The 20,463-nt window shown below is 40.5% G+C and overlaps 1 protein-coding gene across 6 annotated transcripts in view; it reads left to right on the top strand.

Annotated features, from left to right (window-relative positions):
* The first annotated feature begins 651 nt into the window (after positions 1-651).
* Positions 652-20,463, top strand: part of CCSER2 (coiled-coil serine rich protein 2) — a 59,236-nt gene continuing 39,424 nt past the window's right edge. For 3 of the 6 annotated variants that reach the window (XM_085064186.1, XM_085064191.1, XM_085064190.1), the window contains exons 1-3: positions 652-789; positions 12,498-13,971; positions 14,860-15,062. In XM_085064186.1, coding sequence (XP_084920312.1) covers positions 12,537-13,971; positions 14,860-15,062 — 1,638 coding nt within the window. In that variant the 5' untranslated portion in view covers positions 652-789; positions 12,498-12,536. Of the gene's footprint in view, positions 790-1,051; positions 1,202-1,481; positions 1,651-12,497; positions 13,972-14,859; positions 15,063-20,463 lie in introns of those variants that run through there. The other 3 variants (XM_085064187.1, XM_085064188.1, XM_085064189.1) reach the window with 3 other exon arrangements.

Here is a 20,463-nt window from a genome sequence, read left to right as displayed (position 1 = left end):
CTCGCTGACAGCAGGCAGCACTGAGGTGAGCTCGTTTCTTCTGCCGTGTCTGCAGAGAGAGGACAGGAGGAAATGGTCTTACACGGGAGATTCTGATTAGATACCAGAAGACAATTTCTTCATTTTATTTGGGTGGGTGGGCATTGGAATAGGCTGTCCAGAGAGGTGGCACGGCCACCATCCCTGGAGGTATTTCAGAGTCGTCAGGATCTGGCGCTGGGTGAAGGTTTAGCGTTAGGTGGCTGCAGTCGCAGTGCTGGGCGGATGGCTGCACCGGCTGATCTTAAAGGTCTCTTCCAACCCTGACGATGATGCTTCTATCCTCCCATGCCGCAGGGCCGGCACACCCGCAAGGCCACTCCTGCAGCGCTTTTAACAACTCCCATTTGCCCTTGGTAGTGCCAGCGGGCTCGATGATTGCCGGGGCGGGCTGGCTGAGGCGGCCGCGGGCCCTGTCCTCCCGGCATGACGGTGTGACACGGCCGGGCTGCGGCGGCCGCGCTGGGCCAGGCTGGGCCGGGTGCTGCCGGGGAGGTGAGGGAAAAGAGGCCGCTGAGGGCTGCGGGTGCCACGGGGCGATGCCTCCAGCCGAGCCGCCGCCATGGGCAGGGCGGGGCGGGCGCGCTGACGTCAGGGCGGGCCGAGGGGCGCGGGGCGGCTGCGTGTTCCCGCCCTCCGCCCCTCCCTGCGCGGGCCGGGCCGGGCCGGGCCGGGCGGGGCGGCCGGCGGGACCCGAGGGCACGGAGCGGCCCTGCCCCAGGAGGCGACAGCGGCCCGCGCCGTCCGGCGGTGAGTGCGGGGCGCCCGCGCCGCCACCCCCGCGCCGCCCCGGCCCACTCGTGCGGGGCTGTCTGCCGGCGGGGAGCGGCCGCTGCGCTCCTGCCTGCGCCGCCGCCCTGCGCCGGGGCGGGGGTCGGCGCTCGGCCGGGGATGCTGCGGCAGCGGCGGCCGGCGGGCCGCGGGAGGCCGGGGAAGGGCGGCCAGGCGGGCGGGGCGGGGCGGCCTCCCTGCTGCGCGTCCCCGGGCAGCGCAGCGCTCACCTCCGCGCCGGCTGAATGTCACGGGCAGCCGCCCGCCCTGCCCGGGCTCGGGGCAGGCTGGCCCGGCGGGCCCGGCGCTGGGATGCCCCGGCGCTGGGATGCCCCGGTGCCGGCTCTGCGGTGCGTCCTTCGGTTCGGGGTTTGGGGAGGCGCACCTGCGGGTGCGTTGGGAGCAGTGCTGCGAGCCCCGGCCGCTGAGGGCTCCTGGCGTGAGGTTTCGTATCTCTGGGGTTGGTACCTCCGAAAAGGGCACGAGGCAAAGCACCCAGCGTGTGCTTGGTCAAAGACAACAGTTTTTAAAAGAATATAGTAACGGTGGAAAAGAATGATAATGGCATTTCTAGTTTAGCAGTGATCTGTCGAGATTTTTACCAAAGGGATGTTCTTTATGTTGTGGTGATTTCACTTTAATGTCACTGAGACTTTGCTTTCGTCACCCAGAGCCTGCTGTCAAATGTACTTTGGCACACAATGAAACGTAGACAACCTCAGGCTTTAACTTTGAGCTGGAGGAGGTCGAGCTGTTTATCTTCCGTTTAAGAAAGCAAAACTGCATGGGAACTTTATCCTGTAGCAGAGCGTTAGTATCCAGGCCAGACAGCAAGTTAAGGTAAGGATTGTCGATCTGATACTCCATCTGGTATGCTGTGTAAAGACGTGAAGCACTTTCAGGGGAATTGGTGCAACTTGGAGGGTTAGTACTTCATGTTTGTCGCAGGTTTGTTCTTGTTCTGCAGGCTTTGATTTGGTGCAGAACAGAAATTTCTGTTACGAAGATATTAAAAGTGAAATGAAGTTAGATCTGAGTTCTCATTCTGTTACATTTTTATAATTGAGAATACATATTCACTGAGATTTTAGTAAATATTTCTCTTCTGGAGAAACATACCGAACTCTATGGTTAGCGTGAGACAATAAATATTTACATTGTTTGCTGATAATGAAATTGGCTAAATTTTTTCCTCATGTATGTAATGATCACATAACTAAATTCTGTGAGCCCATTTTGAAGTGCATGCCTCCAAGCTGAAGAGGTGATGGCCTAACAAATGGAACATGAATAATAACCAGCTGCCTAAACGTCAACCAAGGATATATGTAAATATACAACTTAGAGTAGAAAAGTTGTTTTTAAAGTTGAGGTTTAATTTCTGCTCATGGATAGTGCTTTTCATTATAGAACTACCAATGGTTGGGCTCCAGAAACTGCCCAGTATTGTCTTTTAACTGTAAAGCTGTTGAAACTGTAGAAATAGTCTCAATTAACATAATGATCTCATTTAATGTATTGTTATACTAATGAGTAATCCCGTTTAATGGAACTGTTCATGTAAAAGCTCATTGGAGTAAAATCCATTACTTTTGGACCTGATCATACTTTAAGAGGGATTGGTTATTTGGAATAAACCAGTTAGTGGAGATGTTGGCATGGGCTCTGGGTAAAAAGCCATCATGCCATCAATCTTGAGATGAACACTGCTTGCCTGAAATTGTTAGAAAGTGTGAATCTCTCAAAATGGAGAAGAGACGAAGGAATTTAAGATAACAGGAAGTAATATGATAAAATATATGTTAGAGTTGTAGTGTTCTCTTTTAGCCACCATTCGCTGTAAACAGCAGCACCATCTTCCTAATTAGAAGCTTTCAGCCAGGGTTAAGTTCCATGCCAACAGGGATGCTAAGGAGATCAAAATACTGGTGGTACTTTTGATAATTAGGTTTAAAATCCTGTATTGTATTTCAATTGGAGCAATAAAAACAGATTATGTAAATCTCTGGATACTTGCACACATGTGTGTTACAGTAAAATCCCAACAGCATTAAATAATTCTCCCAGAGTTGGAGTTTGGCTCATCAGGAAGGGTCTTTGCATTTCTTCATAGCTCTGAGACACACATGCCAGCTCACTGGTAAACTGCACCAAGTAGGTGCATTTTGGAAGACATTCTGAGAAGGTTGTTTCCTCCTTAATCAAAAGTAGCTGGATTTGCAGAGATGTGGACTTTGCTCAGTAGCCACTCTCTGCTCTAAAAGGAGGATTCAGCTGTAGCAGTTCTGCTGACAATATCTTATAGGAATTGAAGAAAGTCTCCTCAGGGTGGTGGTTTTTGCTTATCCCTGGTCACATGAGGAGCTGGTGTCACAAGTTCTTGCTAAAATGTGTTTTTCACTGCAGATTGTTGGGTTTCTCATGAGCACTTTGTGCTGAGTTGAGGTCCTGCTCTGCAGAGTGCATTTTAATGGCTTTTATTGAAGAAGTACTGGCAATGCTGGCAATGTTCTCACTGCAAGGAGGCTTGGCTTCTTAGCCAGAGGAAATGGATGATTAGGATGTACTTTGATGAGGTGGCTGAACAACTTATGGATCAGGAATAACCCTTAAATTGCAAATAATTTCTGCATTTCTTCCTTGAAGCCAGAAAATTCTGTGCTTTTAGGCTAATCTGCCCAGATGGCTTGTGACACACACAGCACAAGGGAAGCATCCAGGGAGAACTGAGTGTCCCAGCTTCTCTTGACTCAATAATACCAGGTCTACTTTAGGCTGGAGATTCCAAAATTCCTTCTAGGGAGGAGCAGATTTTATCACTACAGTGTAGGTTTGGATGATACTTCAATTCATGTTCTTTTTGTAACTTGTTTTAAAGATCGACTTTACTTAAATGCATTTTTTTTCTGATCTTATATGTTAAAATTATTGCATAGCCATGTTGATACGTGTTTTTGGTGAGTTGAGGGATGCTATGGCTTTTGAGTCACCTTCATCTCAGTAAGGCAAACTTACATAGGTAGAAACTTGGCAAGGCCCAGGCTGCTGCTATTGGTAGCAGACTTGAGGAGAGAAGCACAATCTGTCAGCGTGTATAGCCTTGCCCATCAGTAAACAGAGTTGAAAACAGAAAAAAATCTTCTCTGTGTAAATCTTTTAATAATGAAAGCTTTCTGAAGTGGTAATTTGTATGAGTATAGCTTTACTGTGACTACCTTGAGATCTTGATTAAATGAAAGAAACTATGTATCACCTTCCTGTAAATTTGAGTAAAATACAACATAGATAACTAACTCTGAAACTGATCCTGTGACAGACTGCCACTGGTAACTGAAGTTAGGTCTCAGTTTCTCGGAGAATCTTTTTTATTTCCTCTTCAGTTGCAAACCTCTGCTGATAAAACAAATAGCTGTGTCTTCCACATTGTAGGAAACTGACCTTGATAAGTACATTCCGATATAGCTGTTGGTGTTTCAGAAAACTGGTAGGAAACAAAACACATATTAAAATACTGGAGGCTGCCAGTCTGTTGTTGAAAACATGTTGGTGTTTGTTATGTTATGGCATACTTGCAAAGTTGTTTGGTACTCAAACATTTTTAGAGAGTTTAGGTTTGAGACTGGGAACTGATTTGTAGCAGTGGAACTGTAGACAGAAGCTCTATTGAGTCCAGCACTGATGAAATGAAACTCAGTAGCAAGAAAGTGATACTTTGAAGATGTGGTTTACTAATAAGCAAGTTTCAGCTGAAAGCTATAATACACCACTGTATTTTTGCAGTATTTTTGATTAAGGGTGGATGTTGAAGACAAGTCAAACTTCAAATAATACAGTATCATCTTGAAAACACATAGATATGAAACAAACTGGTATGTTTGGTAGCAAGGAGAGCAGAAATCAATGCCCCCTTTTGACAATAAAGGGAGTTTGCAAGTAGTTTTAGTAGTTTTCCTTGGGAATCTGTCCAAGACAAGGAAATAACCTTGAAAGAATTGTTATTGGGGTCCTGGAACTCCTTGCTTAAGGAAGTCAAGGATGGAAAAAGTATGGAGGCTCAAGGACAGGTTACATAAAATAGTGGACACAAAATAGAGATCTGTGGAGGGTTCCTAAACAAACTGCATCAAATTTAAGAAATTCTATGAATTGAAAGCAGTTGAAGGTTGAGGAAGTCACCTTATGTGTTTGCCCTGATCATCCCTTCCCTGGTGCATTTTTATTTTAAGGCAACCACAGGAGATAATGAGATTTTTGTATTCCTCACCTCTAAAATAAAATTGACTGGCAGAGCTATATGGAGAATTGGACTGGGCATTGAAGTGCCATGATCCAAATACAGTGAAATACCATGATTTATGTAGTATTTCCAGCTTATCCAGGATTCACTGTCTGTCTTTGATGATAGCAGTGTTAAGGATTTTCTTTGTCCATTTTCTAGTTTTTTTTTTTTAATCCAGCAGTGGCTGACTTAACAATATGGGTTTTTTTTTGATATGTGGCAATGTGCTGACATGTTCTTGTCTCATGACCATGATCTGTGAAAAACTGAACTATGTTGAAATAGCATTGGCAGTATGTAGAAAAGAAAATCTCAGAACTAATTTTTTTCTGTCTTCTTTCTGCTTCTCATCTTGTCTAATCTTGCTCAGCTATCACATGTCTCTTCAGGCTTATTGAAGATATCCCAGTACCAGTGAGTCTATGAATTACATGCAGTGTCTTCTAATTATCTCTGCTTGCCATTCAGCTTAACCTATAACTAGAATTCTTACTCAGGCATCAGGAGAAGGAATGAATGTATGTGGCTGGAGGATGGAAAAAAGCAACTTATATATTGGTGGAAAGCACAGCCTCATTGAAGATTTAAACCCATGGAAATTCTTAATCTTAAGATACCAACATAGAAAAACTGTTCATCAGCAGTTGAGACAGGAAGTATTGTTTCTGTTATTAGTCATTATTTAATCATTGCAACATACATATTGAAAAATATCTGTTTGTGCTACTTTAAGGGTGTTGTAGCTCAAGACAGCTCAGTGTTTTTACATGGAGAACATGCATCAGTTGAATAAACAAACTAGAGGAGTAGGATGGACAACATGGCAGTCTGAAAAGGGGTATTTCCAATTATAATTAGTTGTGTACCAAGTTTCACTTGGCTTCCAGACTGCCTGTTCTTATCAGCAGGAATATCCTGCTCCATGTAACATGCATAACTATCAGAAGTAGAATTACTACTAACATGCATTTCTATGTAAGAAGTGGAAAACAGTAACTGGTAACCAACTCTTTGAGTTTGTTACTGAGTCAGTGCTGAAGTAAATCTTTCCTAGAAGAGTTAGAGATGGGAATGGTGTGTTTGAATCACTTGGTGACAAGGGATAGTGCTGAGGAAAAAGGGTAGCTCCTTTGTATTTAAGTGAAATATTTACCAGGGAATAGCAGGTAATTCCTACTGATTTTCAGTAGGACATTGCTTTTGAGACAGATGCAGTCTTTCTGGATTTATTCTTACAAGACAGATTAAATTACCAATGTGAAATGCTGTTGCTGAAGGACTAACACCATCAGCAAAAGCAGTGGCCTCTCTGTGCTGTCAGTTGCTTTGATGCTGACATAATTACAAAATTTTTTAAGGAGAGATCGAGATCTAACATTTTACTCGTAGGAAGCTTTAATTCTTGACTACAATTGATTGATTTTTCAGTCAGTCTTAGCCACAGCATAAAATTTAATTCGCCTTTATGATGTAAGCAGTGATGCCACATTAAAACTCTTCAAAAAGGCAGGTTTCTGATTTCTTGCCTCTTTATTAGTCATGTAAGAATGCCAAAACTTTACCTGTTTGAGAAACCTTGGTAAAAAGACTCTGATGGGAAAGAGGAGAGTCTTTCCAAAATTTATGTACTCACACACAAGCATATACACAATTATGGCTTATCTTCCAGGACAGGAATCTTGCTAAATGCAAGGCAGTGTTAAGGCAGCATAGGAACCTAGATAAAAATGTGCTTTGTAGTCATAACATGTTTGTTTGGGGTTTTTTTGGGGAGAGCTTGGGAGGTGGTGCTGGTGAATGATTAACAGATTTTGGCTTCTTTGTAGCTGTGTGACTTTGTCTTTAGGTGACAGGGCATTAGAACTAAGGCAAAGCAGTCTGTCTGTCTGTCTTTTCTTACTTTGGTTTTTCCCCTTTCTCTTTGTTATCCCTGCAAATTTGGTAACAATTTAAAAATTCTCTGTTTCTCCAACAGAGATGTGGAAAGCTATGCATGTTTTGCAGTTTAAGAGTTATTAAACAGCCCTACTGAAGAAGCTTGACTTGATCCCTGAGGTTGAATGTCTTGGATTGGTTTAGGTCACAGAGGCTGTTCCTTGCATAATATAAGTGAAGTAATCCATGTAATTAAATTCCTTCTAGCCAGGGGTGTTTCTGCATTGGAGCCAGATGTATTGGTCATGAGTATGTTAATTTCTGATATATTGCAGTGTGTCCCTCCCACCCCTTGCTGTGTTCTTGGGGTCAACACACTTAATGTTGTGCTTTTATTATTGGGGCCTTGCGTTCTTTGGCTGTCCAGTGAAAGCTGCTGTGTTCTGGGTCTTGTGTTTTGGAATGGGTTGTGCAGGGACTGCCTGGTGTTTATATCTGCAGGTACAGACTTGGCATTGCTTGGCCGGGTTTAACAAGATCTGCTGAAGAAAGGAATTGATGACTTCCTCCAAGAGGATGCATCAGATGAATAGCAGCTTCAGAGAGGAGTTTTGCCTCTCCACTACTTTATTCTAATTTCTAGTTGACCTCTGTCTGTGACCACGGTCAGGCTGTTAGCACTAATGCAGGAAAGAGTAACTGTCATTGCAGTTCATGTCTCATTTATGAACAAACCATGATAACTTGCATTAACACTTAGCAGGAACATCAAATTGCACTGTCAAGTCTTTCTTCTTTTTCACAGACCCTGATATTCTCTTTTACTTGGAATAATATGTCTGTAACCCCAGTTATCCTCTTCCATCTTCTTTTCTTTGTGCTGAAGCTGCTCCTGGCTAAAGCTGGCTGAACATCTGGACCTTGACTGCCTTTCACTTATTAGTGTGTAAGAATGCCAAAAATAAGGGTAGCTTTACTTGTTTGAGAAACAGGTGTTTATCAAAGGTCTTTCTTGTAGGTAAAATTTGCATGATGTTTTCTCAATAAAATCTGAAAGGGCTTACAATAACTCATACTCTGTTTTGTTTCAATGTTTTGGTAATATTTGATGTAAAAATCTGGGCGTTAAAATGTGTAGTTTCTGTTTTACTAATATGAAAAAGCGCAAGTGGGCAAGCAATTGCAAAGCCTTCATGTCTGGGCAGATAGCACTTAGCCCTTATTTGTTTCCTTGAGGTGCCTGATACTCTGTGTCAATAGCATTAATGGCAGACTGAATTGAGTGTGGCCCTGAGGGATGCGAAGCGAGTTTTTGATTCTGGAAGTATTGTGGTAGTTTTCTTCTACAAAACAGAGCTGCATTTCCCCATTTCTTCTTCTCCACTAGGTGCTTATGTCCTCTTGCTTTATTAAACACTAAGAATTCTGAAGAATAACAAGAATACTTTTAGAGATGGCAAGGGACGTCATATTTTCTGCTGTATTGACTCAAGATACTGCTCACTGTTAGAAATACAGAAACTCCAATCACGTTATGACGTATTTCTTGCTTTCTTCTCCCTTTATCTCTATTCATTATCATGTTCTGCTCATGCTCTCAGACCTAGTGTGTTTTGACAGTAGAATTCTGCACAGGAGCAGCTTGGGTAACTGGTGTTTGATAAATCAATGCTTACAAGTGTGTAGAACCTCTGAAGTCTGAGGGAGGAAGAACAGAAAAGGATTTCTCTCTAAGCTGCCTTCAGATCTGAAAACAGAATCTCATAACTTGGGACACAGAAAGGCAAGGTGATTTCAGAGAAATGGAACAATAGTCACTCACTGTCTTGGAATTTCTTGCTATGCTTTCCTGACTGTGGTACCTTCAGAAGGCAGAATGACGAGGAAGCTGGTGTTAATTGTGGCAGTTTGGATATAGGAAAGGGAGAAAGTCTGAAATCTTTGGATGCTTTCATGAAGCATTGGGAATGGAGTCAAGAACAGGTATTTTGAAGAAATGGAAGACAGGACAAGGAAGGCAGGCTTGGAGAATTTTGCTGCAGAGCTGATAAATCCTGCTGGATCTTGGAGGGGAGAGAAGGTGGTGCTTTTGACTGAATTGAAACCAGTGCAGAGTAAACAACACAAAAAGTTGTAAATACTCAAAGTTCAATCTTGAAGCCACCGCAATTTCTAGTTGCATTCTGATTAATTTGAATTCATACAGCATACACAGTTTCCTCATGATCTTTAGTTCCCCTGGTCTTGTCATGCTCAGAGCAGGTGTTTGCCAGCTGGATCTCGCAGTTTCTTCCATTCTGTTAAGCTCCCATGGTCCTCTTAAAGCTGAAAATTGACTTGCAGCCATGCTGCCCATCTTGCAATGTTCTTAAGGGTGTTCTAAGGAAGCTTTTTGCTGCTTCTCTTGCAGGGACCTCCCAGATTTTTCCCTGCTGACGTTAAATACCTCCCTACACTGGTGGATAAGATGTTTTCACATAACTGCTCTAATGCATTTTTAATTACATACTCAAGAAAAATTGTTCTTAAGTTGTGCTTGTTTCATCACAAATCAGTGGTGAAAAGATCTGCATACTATTGGTCCTGAGTAGAAAAGCAGATAAATAAAGAGAAGCTGTGGTGTTAAAACCCAGAGGTGTAAGAGGTGGTTTTATAAGCTGTGCACAGGACAGAGTTGAAAACCACGTGCACTTGAATTCCTGTGAATGAATGAACCACGGGTCTGAAACTGCTGGCATGGCGATAGATCTGCCGAGGGGAATTGCTCTGCCCTGTCACCAGTCTGTCAGATGTGTTTCATCCATCAGCTGGGTATTCCACACTGCTGTGACAATAGGAGGGGAATTTGGTCCCACTCAGGAATCTGGAACGGGAAAATGCTGTTTGTTTCCTGGGGGCAATGTTTTAAGGTGCTTAAGCTTTCAAATGTATGAATCTTTGAACTGTCTTCTGTAGGGTGGAGTCTCAAATGCAAAGCTGGACTTTGCTGAGAAGCTAATAATAGATAGGAAACTGTCTTCCTGGTGGTGAGGAAACAAACTGTGAATGAAATTAGAGTAAATACTGTGCTTGCCAATTGAAACAATGCAGGATTTTGTCGAGGTGTAAATAATCCTGTAGAGAAAGTATCAAGGAGGGTGAGAATTAATATCCTTTTGCTTATCACCAGGATCTTGAATATCCTTGAAGGTAAGGATGTAGCAGCTTTTCAGTTAATTCAGATTATACTTCAGAGAGGGTCTGTGGATTTTAACTCCTTTTCCCTGGATCATTATGTAAGGCTAGGCTCTTTATAATTAGCTTAATTCCCGATTAGGCTTGTGTGCACTAGATAATATATTTCCCAAGGCAAAGAATATAAAACTTGTTTGCCCAAATGTCAGTTTTTGAAAAATCCATAGGTTACTTAAGTCTAAAAATACTTTGAGTTTCTTTATAGTACAGCAGGCTGCAATTTAAATTGTATTGAACCTGAATCTAATCAGATACAGAAATCATACTCTAACTTCTACGTACGGTGCTACTTGATAAAGAAGTTTCATTCTTAGGATAGTGTAATCTTTCCTAGTAAACATATGTAAAGATTAGGGATATTTTAGAGAATTTATTAAGAAAATTCCCCATTTTCTGGGAAACATCTGCCAGACATGATGTTGTTAAGATTTAGTGGGTTTTTTTATGACATTGTATTTCAATGAAACAAATGTAACCTGGACTTGGGAAGGTGGCACATTAGTTAAAGTTAAGTAGCTAATAAAATACAGACAAGTATTGTCTTTTAATTTAATTATCTGAAGTATTCTAAGCTATCAGTATAGTTTTCTTGAAGATAATGTGTTGTCTTTGCCTCATCAAGGATAAATGAGCAAAAGCCGTTCCTAGAGAACTGAAAGGTCTTCTTTTCAAGTTAAATTTGCAGCACTTGGTGAAGGATTAAAGTAATCTAATTAAATGGCCTAATTTAAATTTTGCAGTCACCTAAGAGATGGTAGACAGATGTGAAAAGGGAATTATCCATAAAGCATGAAAGTTAAATTAGCAGCTTTCTAATTTAACTTTTTCAATTTGGAAGATTTCTTCACAAGACTTGCCTTTTCTTTAGAGTTGGGTTATCTTCTGAGGGATCTGCAGTATGATGCTTGCTGGGAATGAATTCATCAGGATGTTAAAGGCCATTTTTTATTCATGGACTTGTTAAAAGGAAAGGTGTACTTTATTGTGTGTAGTTGACATAAAGTAAATATCTTTGATGTTGCTATTAAAGCATGATGATATTTCCCTGTGCAAGGTATGCAGGTACACTGTAGGCAAGAAGTCTACCAGTAGTCTTCAATCCACATGCAGGCAGGTATCATACATGGTGAATTAAATGTTCTGCCCTTGCTGGGGGGAAATACTTGTGTCCCTCTTTGTACACCTGGGTGAGGCTTATGTCTCAGGTGTGCAAGAATTCACTGAGTATTTGGGTAGTCGGGATTTGTGTATTTCAAAATGGAAATGCACAAGCCAGTTGTAGAATGTAGGTTCTGATGTTTTCACAAGTTAGGAGCCCCTAAATGCCCTGTCTCCAGTACCTTTCTCTTTCTGGCTTTGTAATGTAGATCTGCTTCCAGAAGTACTGCTCTGGGGCATCCTATTCACTGGCAAAGTCCTAAGGGTATTTCACTTTGCATGAATTTAACACCACTTCGATTTTATCTAAAGTGTTTCTTAGTGAGGTCTTGCAGCCTGGGGAGTGACTCACTTTAAGGTGTTGCTTGCTGTGGTTACACAACATATTTTCTGTACTTTGAATAAGCAGAACTTTTGAATTCGCTTACTAACACTGACCTTATGCAACTGTTGCTCTGTACTTCTGGTCTTGTACATGAGTAAGATGATTTCCAAAATAGACTACAGTTTCCAACAAGGAGGAAACAATGACTAAGAATGTTAATCTTGATTTGGGGATATCAGTAAGGTCTGGGAAAAAAACTGTTGTGGCGAGATGGATGATGAGTGGTTATTTCCTGTATTGTAGACATTGGGGAAACTGAAAAAAAATCTCAAAAAATTAGCCTTTAGTCAGATATTACATTAGAGTTTCTGCAGGTTTACTTTGCTGACCACAGGTTTGTGCTATATTTGTAGGTTTTTTTAAATACTGAATCTTAAGTTTCTAGCTTAACTTTCCAACTGTGTTACAGTTAAGTTTGTTGCTAAAAATGGGTAAATGAAAAAAGAAAACCAACAATAAATCCAACCCTCTTTTAAGTTTATGTTGTAGATTTCAGAAGGTAAAAAAAAAAAAGACAGTTTATGTAGAGAATGAAAGCTGGGGGAGGGAGCTGTGATCTGAAGAACATTTTAGTGCCAAATAACTGCTGGAACTCTGGAGTTCACAAGATTGTGTCTGGGTTACTTTTTATCGGCATGGTGGAGTTAGGCACAGGAATGTAAAAAGCATGTATGATTCAAATGTATAGAAGACTGTGTTGTTTAATGTGTGCTTGATTCAGGTTTAATGTTGTTTTATTTTACTTTTCTTTCATAGAATCAAGCACCCTTTAAGGACCAATGTACCCAATAGCCCATGGAAGAAAAAAATCAAACCAGGACATCCTTGGTTTCCAGGCTACCGAAATATGGAACGAAAACTTTAGGGAGTGTTTTGCAACCTATGCCAAACGGGACAGCCATTAACTTAGCAGGGAGTAATGGTGGCAAAAATTTCGGCAAGCACAATGGCACTGTTGGAATGTCTTCCTTTGCTTTCAACTGGAAAAAGTCAAATAAATATCAGCTCAAGGACCAGAGTGGGAGAGAGGCCAACTCTAAACGCAACTCTAATGAAAAATTAATTGATTCTGAGAAGTATCCTCAATCTCAAAGAGCATTGGGCAACGATGAGCTCAGGGTGGGTTTGAACAATATTGCTTCGGTTGCGTCAAAAGCAGCAAAGCAAACCAATATGTTTGTATCTTCTACTGAGGAGTTAAACCCAAAGTCTGTACCTGGACTCTCTAGTTCAGCTAAATTCACCAAAGGTACCCTGTCAGGAAGGACATACTCCGGACTCAATGCTCCAAGATCAAATTTGAATGGATTTTATGGAAATCGGCCGGTGGTAGGTTTGCAGAGACCTAGAGCTAATTCCAGTGCCACAAGGACAAGTTCAGGAGAAAGCCTGGCACAATCTACAGACAATAGCAAGGCTTTTTCCTGTGACAAAATGGTAAGATCACAAAGTTTTTCACATTCCATTCAGAATTCTTTCCTTCCCGCTACATCTCTAACCAGGTCACATTCCTTTAATAAAGCTGTGGATCTTACAAGGCCTTATCATAGTCAAAATCTCGCTGCCAGGACGTCTCAGAGGTCTACTCTGCTGTCAAGAAATGCATGTCAGTTGGATGTGCCCAATGGAAATGAGCCGATGAAGTATGGATTTAGCAGACCGTACTCGGGTATGGCAGCTCCTTGTTCTAAGAAACCCCCACTGTCAAATGGATCTGGGTCAGCACCTTCCTATGGATACAGATTGAGTCGGCCTTCTCTGCTCAAGCCTAGCAGGCAGCGATTTGCTGGGAACACCCTTGTGGATGGCAGCAAGAGCGCAGCTCCGGATGCGCGCATGGTGGAGAACGCGGAGATTTCAGCCAACATCAACAGAGCCGTTGACAAACACAGTATTCTGGAGAGCAGTGCTCAGAGAGCAGAACCTGGTGAGGGCCTGCACGAAAGTCTGGGAAAACATGGCTCAAAAGTCATGTGTATGAGCGATGATGGAGATGAAATATCTATATCTTCTTTGTCATCCTCTGAGAAAAATGATTTGAGTGAAGACTTCAGTGATGATTTCATAGATATAGATGATGCAAACAGAACTGTACAAATCCAGCAGAAGGAGAGCTGCCTTCAGGAATTAGAGCAGGGGAGTAGAAAGTCCATCGAGCCGTTCACATCTCTCAAGGAAGGTGGAGGATCTTGCTGTAATGCTGATGACTGGCTTGATATAAATGTGTCTGGTAAATAACCTTTTTTATGTTCTGTTTTTGATTTAGCACCTAAAATTGCAATTCTGTAACAGTAATGAAGTTATTTGATGTAGTTGCCCATTGCTTGTGAATTGTTTTAGAATGGAACTTTATGCTGGCATATTTGTTTGCATATGCCTTTTCTGCATAATAATTTTTTCCCAAGCACTACTTTGAAGAGCTCTTTGTGATAATAATGAAGGTTACCTGTGGTAACAACAACCTGTGGTGGTGGGATTCCTCATATCCTTGCTTTGCCATTCATTTTCTGGGTTGGTGATATTTTAAGAAAATTTCATCTCCTGCTCCTGCCACCTCTGTAGGCAGAGAACAGCTGTAACTGCTTCTAAGTAGTGGAAATAAGTGTAGGGTATGTAATTAAAGGAGTTCAATTATAATAGGATTGTTACTGGTTTTTTGTTTTTTTCTGATGCATATTATTTTTTTAAAAATAAGTTGAAGACAAAAAAAGATGCTTTTGAAAGCCATATTTTCAAGTTTTTGATGGGCTACTCCTGATAAAAGCTTGTTTGAGAGATGTTGCATTAAAAGACCTGATCCAAAGGATGTATTTTTGGACCCACCTTCTAATATGTTAAAGAGATGCAGATTTCTAGGAGGCAGTTTCCATGGTGGGTGAATTAGGGCAGGCTAAAAGGTTAGAAAAGATGTAGGATGGAAGATTCCTTAGCTGTAGCTGCCAAACCAGCTTGAATTTTCCCCCTTCTAGGATGAGGGAGCAATACTGTAGAAAGCTTTCAGATAATTCTGTTAAAATACAACTCCAGCAAAGTTAGCACACCAGTAATGGGCATTTAACAGTTATTTTTTGAATATTGGCTTGTTTTTGGAATGTTAACTATTGCCGTTTTCTTTAAGCAGTGGATGACAACAGTGAAAGCACAAAGCACACTACTGAGAATGTCATCTCTTCAGAGATGAACTACAGAGCTGGCTCCTCTTTTGAGCTCTCTCCCTCTGACAGCTCTGACGGCACATACATGTGGGATGAAGAAGGGCTGGAGCCCATAGGAAGTGTCCATCCGTGTGGAAGTTACGACTCTTCGGAAATGAACAGCATCGTATGTATTTATGTGCATTACTTGAATAATTACAGTGTGGAGTTTATTGCTTGTTAAGTATATTTTTTAAATAGAAATGCTTTTTAAAAAATTTGCTATTTCTTTCCTCTGTTGGTGATGGCTTTGGGAAACTTCTTGTTTAGGAAGTCTTGTTTCTGGACAGATGACCTTTATTGGGCTGTTTGCACACATTTTTTCTTTCCTTAATCTATTCCTATTTTGTCTAAGGACAAAAAAGCTTCCTCCTTATGCAGTCTCATAGTAGTGATCACAGAGAATGATGGGATTTGATTTCTGCAAAGGGTAGGTTCAATACCTCCTACTAATCTCTAAACACAGGAGTGAAAAAGCCAGAAAATAGCTATCGCCTGTGTGGTTTCTTGAATTTCTTGTTTTTGTACTGTGTGCTCATAGGGCTCTATGAGCTGATGCTGATTTTTGATTTCCCCGTTCATTCAAGCACAGAATCTCTGAGGTGGAGGCTTGGCTGTAGCTCACTATAGCAGGGCTCTTTGTACATCTCCAGTGGGAAACACAAGATGTAGCACAATCTTTTTCTTGTTGCTAAACTCAAACTGATCTGCAAGAAGCATCATTTGATGTAAGGGGTGGATGGAGAGTTGTTGCTATACTGTGATCCTCCATGTGAGATCAGGGAGCCAACCTTGGGATTTCAGGGGGCCTGAAGAAAATTCTCTCTGTCTGTCTGTCTGGTTCATATTTCTTGATGTGCACAGACTTTTGAATTAAGCAACTTGGATTTTATTAACGTGATTTTAACAATCAGAACACCTAACAAAACAGATTTGGTATAATCAATGTGTCATGCTTCGTGTGTTTAAGGCGTGCTAGAAACCGTGTCACCACTGCCAATTTAGTAATGTACATACTTCTTTCAAACTTGGGCACAGATATGTAATTATGTTCTTTATGTGTCACTAAATATGAATTCCTGATATATTTTCAGCTGCTTGTGGTATTGCTTGTTCTCTGTCTTAAATTATGATGTTGAGATCTAGTACTTGGAAGGGTTTAGCAATGGTTTTTAACTTTTTGTGGCAGTTGTGGCCAGCTTGAAAAAAGCAGTTGGAGACTTTTGTAGTATGAGTGTTTTAGCTTTATTGATGTTTATAGGGCAAACCCAAGTTTAATAGGCCACTGCAAAAACAAACACCCTTGTCCCCAGACACATGTACATGCCAGAAAAAGGGGGAAGTTTTTAAACTTTGTCCTTTGCAAGTTTTAAATATGGATATTTTGATACATACTCTGAGACATAACAAACAAAGGGAAGACACTTCTTTTACTTCCTTCAGACTATATATCTAGGTTTTGATACATGTTACCCCATGCATTCATTTGTGCATGTGTGAGTTGATACTGAATCAGTGTTCTGATCAACAGAAGCTGTGGTAAGCCATGTGGAGCAGAGGTACATTAGAAGCCTTTGATACTCTTGTTCACTGTTTTGGTTTATTTCTTCCTTTATTGAAAGTGAATAGTTTTTAGAGAGTGCTTAATAATGGAAGAATGTATGTACTAGTTTTTGAGGAAGTGGAGAAAGGAGGCAATTGTAAGACTTGATGTTGATTCTAGAAAGTCATGTGTTGTTTCCACCCATTTTGACTTTTATCTGGTCAGTGCTTTTCCAGAATTTCAGTGTTTACTGTGACTTATCTGAATGAGAAAAGCATCAATATCACGTTTTGTTTTTATAAGGCAGAAATGTATTTTGAGTCAGCTTGGGTTTTGAGGGGGAAAATGTAGCTCTGAAGTGTTGAATATCCCTTTAGTAGTGGGATTTTTTTGGTTTTTTTTCTCCCTGTACTTGTTGGTTTTGGTAGAAATTATGATGTATTTGATTTATTTAGCATAAAGATTAAACAAAGATCATATGTAATCTGAAGACGCAGAAGAATTTCTGATACAGTTTTTCATTATTTCTGAAAAATTATGTTCTTGAGTAGGTTGCTGTAAGCTTTTGTTCCATGTTTTTCCTTTCCTCTGCAAGCAAGGAGTATAAAGACAAAAAAGTGAAGGCATTGAGAATAATTATTGTGATTAGTCAGCATGTCAGATGTTTTGATTGCTGGGAGATACGTGATCAAATGATGCAGTTTCTATCCTCTAGTGTTCTGAGTTAAAAGCAGTTCATATCTGTGTCAAAATCCAATTGATGAGAGTCAGATTTAAGAATTTGGAGTGCTTGGGCTAAAGCCAGCCTGCCTGCCCCTTGGATTTAGCATTTCCAGGGCAGTCACCAAAGCTGTAGTTGGTTCTGGAGCTCCCATGGCATCAGGCTGGGGTGAGTAGAAGCAATGTAGCTGAGCAGCAATTCAGGGAACTATGTGGTGAGTAATTGGTCATGTTTAGTGCACAATTTGCCTGTTTCTTCCTAATTTCCATCCTGCTGCTGTTTTGTTAGTCTTTTGAGCTGTGTCCTCCTTAGTATCAACAAATATTAAATGCTAAATGCTTTTCCTGAGCTTTTCCATAGATGGCAGTGCAGCTCCTGTTGGGATATCTTGAACTAGGAGTGTTTGGACCATCTTTGAAAGGGCAGCTTTTGCAAAGGGGATTTTAACTGGGCTTCAGAGAGGAAAACCAGTATAGGAAGGCAACAGAAGGAACTTGCTCACCCCTGAAGCTTCTTGTTCCTTTTTGAGGAGCAGAAAAGCCAATGTCTTTGCTATTTTTGGTTATAAAGACATGGGAGCAAAGAATGAAATAAATTTGGCCTCCTGCAGGACAGTCCTGTTCTTCACTGAGTGAGTGAACAGCTATGGAGAAAATGTTCAATCCAGTCTTGGAGGTTTAAGAGTCATACAAATCTAGGTAATATTATAAGGTGATGCTGTAGGAACTTAGAACTTGGTAGGAAATGTGTGGGGTTTTTGTCAGGATGAAAATATTTTTGTCTAATTGCATGACAGAAAATAACTAAAACCATTATCCCTATTGTTGTTCCATTTCCAGTTTTGAAGTCAACAAATCACTTGGTTAACTTTCTAAGTACTGAACTACTTTCAAATTTCTAGGCACTGGAAAAATGATAAAATTTAAAGATGCTACAATATACAAGTGCTCAAAGTCTGCAAGAAGTAAAAATTAAAACTGAAAACATTCCATTAGTTTTGGCTTCTTTCTGGAATATTCTCTAGAGAACAAGTTGTTGTGGTGTGATTTAGTTCGGGTTTTTTTTCATTTCTTTTAAAGCCAATTTCATTTGGGCAGATAGGTTTGGATAGGAAACTTTCAGTGTTCCCTGTACTATCAGATCGAGTCCTCTGCCCCCTTTTCCCTGTAGGCTCCAGTACCATCGTGAATCTTTGTGCTGTGTTAATTTTTCCTGAAGTAGATAAAGCCAGTATTTTTGGCTATACGCAGAGTGAGCATCAATGTAATTATAAGGATGTAGGATTATGGAATAATTGAAATCTGGCTTGAAGAGACAGATGGGTTTTAACTGCTTTGCTGAGAATTTAATTGCACTTGGGATGAAATCTGGATCTCATTGGAATGGATCAGTTTGACACATGGCCAGAATTTTAGCTGGAGTGTGAAGTAGTTACATTTTTCTCTTCTTCTGGGCAATTTTTGTAAGATTTTGTTTGTTGTTGTTCTTTGTTGTATTTTTTCCCTTTTGTGACTGGAACTTGGGAAAGGGCAGTTTTTAATTAATTTTTGAGCCTGGGCAGAATGCTTTCTGGTTCCTGGAGCATTGGTACTCAGTGAAATATGCTCTACTTGTTAGAGAAATCAAACTTGCTGAAATAGAAGTGTTTAGTTCAGTCATTAATTTCTTTCTGTAGTTATTTACAAGTAATTTAGTGTTAATTATCTTAATTTTTGTAATCATTCACTTCTCAAAATGACTTTATACTAAGGTTTTAATTGCCAGTTTGATTTGTCAAATGAGTGATTTATTAATGTGAATTCAGACTTACAATGTGTGTAGTTCTAATATATTAATTCCTTACAGCAAAGTGTTCTTGCTATTGTGTTCTACAGATCTCCCTTTCTTTGGCTGAAATTTCTTTTCAGCAGGTTAATACCAAAACACTAGTTCTTGTTCTGTGAGAAGCTGGGCTTTTTAAATTTTGGGATGTTTGGTTACAGTTGTAATGAAAATAGAAGAGCAAGTAAGGTTAAGGTTATGTAAAAGTATGTAATCTTCTCTCAACACAAACTTTCCTTTTTTTGCTATAACTTTCTAAAAGAGTAGTGAAATGAGTCCTTCAGGTGCAAGCTAGTTGCTAGAAGCACACATTAAAAGCCTTTCATTTAATGAATCCATTGAAATTTCTTTTTTCTCTTTTCATCTTGCAAAGAACAATGAAGATCTTTCTCAAAGCAGAGAGCAGCATTAAAAAGGCACATATTTCTTGACAGGCTGTACTCAGATGAACAGTGTTGACTTACTGCATTTCCTCCTTTCTTAGAATAAAAAAGGTGAAGTTAATACAGAGAATTAGTTGCATTTTGTGTTCCCGTGATGCTTTGTAAAAGTAATATGTGTACTTCAGTTAAGCACTTCTTCCAGAAGGGTCTGAGATTTTTCTATGCCTTTCACCAAAGGATGGTTTCCCCTCAGTCAGTGCCAATTTGACTAAAATTCATTAAAACATTAAAAAATACACACTTCCTGTTTTGCTTGTGGTTAGAGATTTTTTAATTTTTTTTTTTTTTGCTGGTGAATGTGGTACAGTGAGAACTGATGACACTACTGGAGGTGCAGTGTGAGGGTGTGAGGTTGAAAAGAGGGAGAAGGAATTATTCTTGAGGTATCATTATTTAATAAAGTAAAATCGTCCTGGTCTTAGGGAATCTTATTATGTACTTATATCAGATACTTTGCAATTTTGTATTGTCCCTCCTTCCCTCAGTGCCCAGCATAGTGGAGAACACCTGTCTTGGATAGAGAAAACAAAGCATCACTAATGTGGAATGGCAACGTGGAGTTCTGTTTTCTGCTTCTGCTCAGAGAATTTTCATTATTTGCCTTCATCACCAAAGAAACCCTGTCCTGTAGGACAAACTGAACAATTCATTGGTGCTTCACACTTCTTTGCCTGAAAGCCTGACTTTTGGGTTAGGCCAATATTTCTCTTGGCAAGAGGTATCACAGTAGCAAAGGGAATCCTCTGTGAGATTTTAGCTTTTACTGATGCATTCTAGTAAATGGCAAACAATGTGCCAATTTTGACTTGGAATGCAGAAGGATTTCTTGGAAATACATTATCTGGTAAGCTGCCATTTCTGTGGTCAAACTTCCTGCTCAGGTACATTGTGATTCTGGGGTTGGAGTCTAATACAGGTGTCAGCCTGGAAAGCTGGTTTTCATTGGAAGCTGCTTTAGTGGAAGTTGCTGTAGTTAGTAACCGCTGTTTAAGCTGCTAAG

This window comes from Lichenostomus cassidix, chromosome 6 (assembly GCF_008360975.1).
Source record: "Lichenostomus cassidix isolate B80296 chromosome 6, HeHo_3.0, whole genome shotgun sequence".
NCBI classification, from domain to species: Eukaryota; Metazoa; Chordata; class Aves; order Passeriformes; family Meliphagidae; genus Lichenostomus; species Lichenostomus cassidix.
Note: the sequence above shows the minus strand (reverse complement) of the source record. Positions and strands in the feature narration are given on the sequence as shown.